The sequence below is a fragment of the Antrostomus carolinensis genome, unplaced genomic scaffold (assembly GCF_000700745.2).
Source record: "Antrostomus carolinensis isolate BGI_N321 unplaced genomic scaffold, ASM70074v2 scaffold21739, whole genome shotgun sequence".
In the NCBI taxonomy this organism is placed as follows: Eukaryota; Metazoa; Chordata; class Aves; order Caprimulgiformes; family Caprimulgidae; genus Antrostomus; species Antrostomus carolinensis.
The window spans coordinates 93,128-101,200 of NW_010340944.1; the positions used below are offsets into that span (position 1 = coordinate 93,128).

An 8,073-nucleotide genomic window follows, 5' to 3' on the forward strand; every position below is an offset into this window, starting at 1 on the left:
GGCATGCTTTATGTTTTCATAGCCTGTCTGTTTTGAAAGTTTCAATTTTAAGTTCTCATGAACTAGAATGTGGTTCAATCACAAAATTAGGGATTTAATATTTCAAAATATTTCTTCTTTAAAAATTACACAATAAATTATCCTAATAGTAAAGTTTTCAAAAAATCCTGACTTAACAAAATCATTATTATCTTGAAAGCATACTTTTAACATAATTGGGGGATATATGTACATTTAATGCCAAGAACAGCTTCCTATTTTGAAGAATTTGCACAGCTGAAACAGAGACTGAGAAAAACATCTGATGATTGTGTATTATAATAGATTCCTTCATTACAACATTCTCTTTTTTAAGACACTACTACTTTTATTATATTTTTAATCATCATAGGCTTTGCATTTAAAAAAGAGAAGACTAATAAAATTAACAAATCTCTTGGAATTCTACTGTATTAATCCTGGCAAGGGATTTAGGGAGCTCGGTGTTAACAGTACATTTGTTGGATATAACACTTTTTGCTTCCACAAGCTAGGTTAGGAATACAAGAGTTGCCCATGGTTTCTGTAAGCTAAATAAACCACACACACAATCACAAAAAAACCCAAAACCCAAAACAAACAGAAAACAACCAACCAACAACAACAAAAAGAGTCCTGCTTGCTACCAGGTTTTGATTAAAAAATAATATTGAAACTTACATGCTCTTCTTAAAAGAGCTGTTAAGAGAGTGTGTGCCAGACTTATGAAGAAGAATCCCAACAAGCTTTATCCACAGGATGAGATGCTCATTAAGAAGAAAATTAATCAGTAGTTCAAAAAAAGTAGGAAAAAGCTGTGGAGTTTAAGAAGAGTCCTGCTTGCTACCAGGTTTTGATTCAAAAATAATATTGAAACTTACATGCTCTTCTTAAAAGAGCTGTTAAGAGAGTGTGTGCCAGACTTATGAAGAAGAATCCCAACAAGCTTTATCCACAGGATGAGATGCTCATTAAGAAGAAAATTAATCAGTAGTTCAAAAAAAGTAGGAAAAAGCTGTGGAGTTTTTTTTCCTTCAGATTTAAGATTTCAGAAGGAATTTCTCCCACATGAAATAAAGTCATTCAGAGAAAACTTCTTACAAAGAAAGCAGGTCATAAAAGCACATGATAGACCAGTAAGAAAAAAGGTCCATACGAATTCTTGCCTATGACAACACTATAATATTACCCAATAGGTTATTAAAATATGTCAAGTCTAATTGACAGTTGCGGGGACCTTCAGAGATAAAGGTTAACTATACACCTATTTAGAACCTAGTATTGCTTGCATCAACATACTGCTACTGTAAGTGTAGAGACACTCTACCATTTCTTTAAAATAAACTCACAATGAGATTATATGAAGATTTTTTACTTTTCCTAATTTAATCAGAATGAATGTTACAAACAGTTCCAAAGGAAAGAGAGATCTAAAAAAAAATTAAATCTCACACATGAAAGTTGCATGGTTGAAGGTATACATCTGAAACTGAAATAGATTTTTAGTAGTTTTATACATCAACAACAACACAGTAAAATATCTGACTTCTAAGGCAGCTAAACACATACTTGCTTTATCACAGTAAATATCTACTTTATCATAATAAACTGATTTAGGTAACATACATCACTACTTAGTCTGTGCACCATCTGTAGGTAGTCTTCATTTGAGCCATGCCTAGAATTATCAGCGTGATGATTAGCTGAATTTCCAGACAACTGACTTGAAACTTTGTTTTCATGGAGATTCCTCATCCCAGCTGTGACAATGGGACTGGATACTGAAGCTGAAATACAAAAAATATAAGTAACTATACTGATATATTCACACACTCGTTAACTCTTAAGAGGTTTCAGAGAAAACACCATCATAGTGGATATTAATGAGATCCATGCAAGAGGCCTGGAACCTGAACAATAATCCAACTTTTTAATTGAATCCTTTTGCCACAAATATCTTGAAGAAAATTAGGTATCTGCGATTTTAATTTTCAAGATTTTAAACCTGAATTCCTTGTACAGATTAGCCAAGTTTCTCTCCACACCTATCCTAATTACAGTCAGTATCCTATTCTTACTGGTTATAGCAAGCTTTGGTTTCCTCTATATAATTTGTATTCACTAGCTCTAGTGACTTCCAAGGTATTCATGAGACCTACAACATTATGTACAGAACAGCTATATATGTTCTAAGCACAATGCTAAACTTTAAGACCAAATTATTTAAAAGAATCCAATGAGAATTTTACAAAATAATGCCTACATACTTTAACAGTGTTCATCTTGTTCAGGATTGCTTTTAGAAAAGGGAAGAACAAAGAAATCCAGTCACTATAAAAGTCATCTTTGCCAGTTGCTGCATACCTTGAGCATAATTCCAGGCAACTTAGAATTAATCTAGTCAACACTACGAAGTTTTGGTAAGGCTAGATTAGCTGGCAGCAAAACTTAATTTACATTTGCAAAAAAGAGGCTCTAGCTAGTGCAGAGAAATGATGGTCATAGCTAACAAAAGTTTTTGGTTTGTTTTGATTTTTTTCTATTGTCATGTATATATGACAACTACGTAAAATGGGTGTACGCTGGGGAGTAATGCAACATGAACATGTGTTTTACCTTTCTTCTTCCCTTTTATTTTATTTCTTTAAAATAAAGTATTTTATTTTATTTCTTTAAAAAAAAGGCTGCCCAGGGAGGTTGTGGAGTCTCCTCCTCTGGAGACATTCAAGACCCGCCTGGACGCCTTCCTGTGTAAAATTGTTTAGGTTCCTGCTCTGGCAGGGGGATGGGACTGGATGATCTTTCGAGGTCCCTTCCAATCCCCAACATTCTGTGATTCTGTGATTCTGTGAAAGTATATACTACAACTCTGTATAGTCAGAAAAGCAAAGCTTAAAACATACCTGCCAAATCAAAAGATTTGCATTAAATATGGGACTCCTTCAAAGAAATTAGAAAGCCACGAAACATGCACATGAAGGTAAAGCTGACATAGGAGAATAAAATAAGCATCACACTTACCTTGCTGCATTTGAGGATGTGGTGTATAACTTGGAGGATGTGAATATGGCATGTATCCTGCAGGGCTTTGAGGAGCATATGGACTAGGCACTGGACTGTTCTGTTGTGCCAAAAATCTGTTACCAGAACTTGTCTGTGGTGGCACAAACCGGCTAAAAATAAAATTTAAAAAAGTTTTTAGAACTTTGTATAAAGCAAATTTATACAAATTCAATATTTCTTTTGGAATATTATACATTCAGAACATTACAACTTCTTTAAGATACAAAAATCCAACACAATCAAGAATCTCCCTCCAAAGCAGTATTTTAAGCTATCGATTCCTTCCCAAGTTCAATTATTACTTAAGAGTCACAGCTTAGGTACTGCATTAGTAAAAGGAAAGAACAGAATAAAAAGCATTCATAAGACCTCCATCTATGGAAAGGAAACAATAACATAAATATGTACTAAAATAAGACCTGAAGTTTCCAAAAGATAGTCCTAGAAGTTCGAATGACAGTGACAGCTAAGTTTTAACTAACAATTAAGTCACTAGGTTTAACAAGGAGCCATCTACTCCAAATTTTTTTTCCAGTAAGATTTCAGAGAACTCAATGTAACAGAAATATACTGCCAAGATATAGAAATTTGATAGGCAGTTACGTAGGACCCGACCCCAAGTCCACTGGTGGACTTTATAACTTAAATTCTTTCATGAGCTTTTCAAAATAGAAATAAACCAAATAAATACTTCAGAAAGTACAGTACACACTTTCACAACCCCTCAGTTCTAGATAGTAACTCGGGGAAGGTAAGCTTCCACAGAAAGAAACAGCAAAGTATTTAACACATGGATTTTGCAAGGACTTTGAGAAGACTGTAATATTCATTGTAATATTCACAACTCAAAAAAATCATTTTAGACATAAAAATTAAAAAGTGTACTGCTTTTTGTGTAGACACAGAGCATTTCATTTGCCAAAAAAACTACAGGAACTCAAAGTGAAATGTGAAATAAATTTATTTTAATAATCATTATCTAATAACTGAAGATTAAATCTGCTAATGCCCAGTAACTGGGTTGAAACTACATGCAGAACTCTTTCCTCTAGTCCAGAGTACTTTGTTATATTAATAAAGGCCTGGATTATAGGTACATGCTTCTTCCCAACACTCAAAACTAAAAAAAAGAAAAAAAAAAAAGTAAGTTGACAAAGATGCTGCTGGAAGATTGGCCAAACTACCGGGCATATCCTCCTCCGAGTGGCTTTCTGTATAACTCTTACAGCACTACTCCATGCTTTTACACGCCTTCTTTCCCACTGTCCTGCCACACTGGTAGTTATACATGCTGGAACACATTAGCCTTTTCTCTCCTATCCTCTTGCCACTAGTGCCAGCCTCCGCCAGGCAGAAAACAGCTGGAGGGGTGGCAGGAGGCTGGGGGACTCCTTAAGCAGGGAAGAAAGTTTGCCAAAATTATGGGAGGGAGAGAGAGCAGAGAATCATGACTAATCCTTAGAACACAAGTTTAAATTCATTGACAGAAAAATGTTTCTTTGCCAGCTGAAGAAACTCACTCCGCTGTCAGACAAATGTAAAATTTTACTTGTCACCCATCACCTTCCGCTCAGATACTTGCAACAAGAATTGACTGTCACTGTAGGATGAATTTGCAGTGTCCCTCCCACCCCATTTAAAAGAAAGCATTACCTGGAAGGGCTATGTGAGATAGTGGTTTGTTGATAATTGGAAGATGCAGGACTACCACGCATGGAATTCTGAGAAATATTAAACTGTGACATCATCATCCCTGTTAAAAAGAAGACAGCAGCATTACTTTATGCACATTTAGTCTTTTAAGTCTCTCATTTCAGAAATTATCATATACAAAGAGATTATAAACTTTACAGACATTAACATCATATAGTCACAACTGTTAGAAAACATTAGAAATCACCAATTCCATATAGGATGTCCATTTTACATCATAACATAAAAAAGTGTTCCCTAAAGCATTGTTAATTCAGTTATAAATATTAACAGTAGTTCCTTCCTCTGTTTCTTAAGAGTTTCCCAAGCCAAAGCCTACTAGTAAATAGGATCATTTTCTAACAGGACATATATTCCACACTTCAGGTTGGTGTGAACAGTAGTCATTGTGCCAGTAAGTAAAAGATTTGGAAACTTCCCAACTGTAGGCTCCCACAGCCCGTAGATCCCCACCATCACACTTTGGAAGTACAGGAGTTGTACTAGCTGGTAAGCCACAATTACCAAGGTGCTTGAAACTAATTTAAGAGGAATCTGAACAATGCCCTTAATAATCTGCTTGATCTTTCAGTCAGCCCTGAGGTGGTCAGGCAGTTGGTCTAGGTGATCATCCTAGGTCCCTTCCAAAAGAAGTATTCTATTCTACTGTATTCTAACTCACTCACCTAATAATTTAAAGATTTTTTTTTTCTCTCTTCAATAGAGGTATAAAGAATTCCCTAACAACAGCATGACACTGGAAGTTGAAGTGATGCAGAAACACAAAACCATAACGAATTTTAAGTTATTTTAATGAGAGAATTGAATGTCTTGCAGCTAAAACAGTATTAGAATTCACATCCACACTGCAGCTTGGGAAGCCGCAGAAAGTGATCCACAGCTGTGGGTAAAAGCACATCAGTTGTATAAATACTTTAAACCAAAGGTTAGACAGAAGGCTGAAAAACATCACCAAGCCACAATGTTTGAGTGCTGCCAATCCTTCAATTGCTATCACTGATGTCAACTATTGCAATATTCACACAAGCGAAACTAGTTTCAGAAATCCTCCCTGTCACCTTCCTCTCTCTTCCCGTCTCCCCAGCAGAGAAGAGCTGTGATAATCCCCCAGGAATGCATCCGTTAGTACCTCCCCGTAGGTGTGAAGTGCTGCATTCCAAGTACCTTAGCACAGGCAAACTAGCACAGAGCAGGAGTGAAAGTCCCATGTGGCGCTGAAAAAAAACCCCTGAGACCTCCATACCTCAATTCATAGGTCATTTCATTGTCCTGAGTAATAGAAAGGAACTCCTCAACTCCTGCAAAATGTGTTTAAATGGACACTGGTTGCCTCCGAGGAGCAAACTCGAGGGGTTCTGCGTTGGAGGCAGCGCCCAGCAATGCAGCTGGCTACGACATTCAAGTCAAACTACTAAGCCTTAACATTCATGTACAAAATGTTGACAGAATGTGCCCATATGATCATGAACTATACAGACAAAGTCTCTTTTTAATGCTTGAAGCACAGACTGCACTTCTAAAATACTTTAAAAATATATTTATTTTCTCCTCCCTAAATTTAAAACACTTTTTGAACTACAAATGTGGTAGGTTTTGGTTTAAAAGAATGTCAGAAAATATATAAATGAATCAATTTTTAATGTCATCTAAAAAAATACTAAAAACTATTCTATGATGGACAGCTCTTACTTCTATACCTCTGCTGAAGGGGGACGGGACATGGAAGGCACAATCTAGGTCACTTATAAAGAAAAAAGAAGAAACCCCCCACCCAACCAATCAACAACAACAAAAACCCCAGTGTCTTCAAGGTTCCTAGACAGATAACAACTATGCCTGATAATGATGTAATGAGAAAGAAGTAAAAATAATCCCCAAATACAAAGTCTAAAAAAGAAGTGAAATTAGTCTGAGGCCATTAACACTAAAATATCTTCTTATACATTTTTTACATTGCTGTCTTATCATTAAGCAGCAGACTTAAGGCTCCACTGTGCATTTCCATACCTTAAATATTTAAGAATTTCTTTTAAATGCAACCTTAATTCTGAGTGTTGGTAACGTTCAGGTTTGAGAAAAGATCACCCTAGTAGTAACATTGTCAGTACGAATTTCCTTAAAACATACTCCCAGTCCTGACTGTAACATAAGTGATACACACAAATCCATTTTAGCATTCCTACTAAATGCCAAAGAATGCACTACATAAAAACACAGTCCAAGGTTACAGAAAAAGTCTTGTATGATTACACTGTGTAACAGTATCATGCATACTTCAGCTAGGGCTGCCCACCAACAGGTGACTTTCCAGTTAAATACACACTCTTATTTATGTAGGTCTGCAAAGTTTTTCCCTTTTACAGGTACATGTGTCCTTGAATTCTTGTATAATTGAAAAAAATTAGCCAAGCAATTGATGTTTATGGAAAGACGCATAAGATTTTAATCCCTCAAAATTCTCAAGTTCTGATAAATAGTTTAAAGTGAATATTAAGTCCCTTCTGCACCCTGAGCGATGCTATGAACACTAACCTATTGCAATACACTATTTTAGCTGATCTTCCAACACGTATCTGTTGAAAGAAAAAGCCAAAGCGTAGAGAGGGAAAAGAGAAAAAAATATTATGAAAACTGAAACTAAATAATATCTTAATTTTAAATCAGTAACTTTAAAGAAATTAACTTCATTCATACACTATAAGATGCAAGACAGATGTAGTTGCAAGATGGCATCCAGAATTGTCTGTCATCTGATGAAAAAAGTCTAAAATAAAATTTAACATTTTGCCCTTGTACAAACTTAGGCCTGACACTGCATGGTGATGTGACTCAGTCTGTTCAGGCAACCTGGTAATAGAAGGCAGTCTGAAAAACCCAACTAAAAATTTAATCTAAAAATCTAAGCTGTATGAAGACACTTCCGACAATGTGACTGTTATCAAAAGACAGGCAGTAACAGTTCGAACATTGCTGCTGTGTTACTTGAAACTAAATATGCCAGCAATGGAGAGGGGAGGAAGGTGGGAGGTGTCCACTCAGGACACAAAGCAAAAGACTTGTCCACATAATACATCTTTCTTGCACTATTTTTTAATCATAACCAAAACAATTCTTGCTCTGAAGTTAGTGTTGAACTACAGATCAATAGGAACTTTGAAAAAAAACCAAACACAACCCATCAGCACAGAATTCTGCTTGTGCTCTACCTTATACTCACAAGAATTCAAAGCACAGTATTTAGCTTCCTGAAGATTCCTTTATTTCCTGACAAACTCTGCT

General features: G+C 35.7%; 1 protein-coding gene across 1 annotated transcript in view; it reads right to left on the minus strand.

Annotated features, from left to right (window-relative positions):
* NIPBL (NIPBL cohesin loading factor) overlaps positions 1 to 8,073 on the minus strand; it is a 100,284-nt gene that overhangs the window by 85,549 nt on the left and 6,662 nt on the right. The window contains 3 exon segments of the mRNA XM_010176339.2: positions 1,645 to 1,805; positions 3,040 to 3,191; positions 4,735 to 4,834. Of these exon segments, the coding sequence (XP_010174641.1) occupies positions 1,645 to 1,805; positions 3,040 to 3,191; positions 4,735 to 4,834 (413 nt within the window).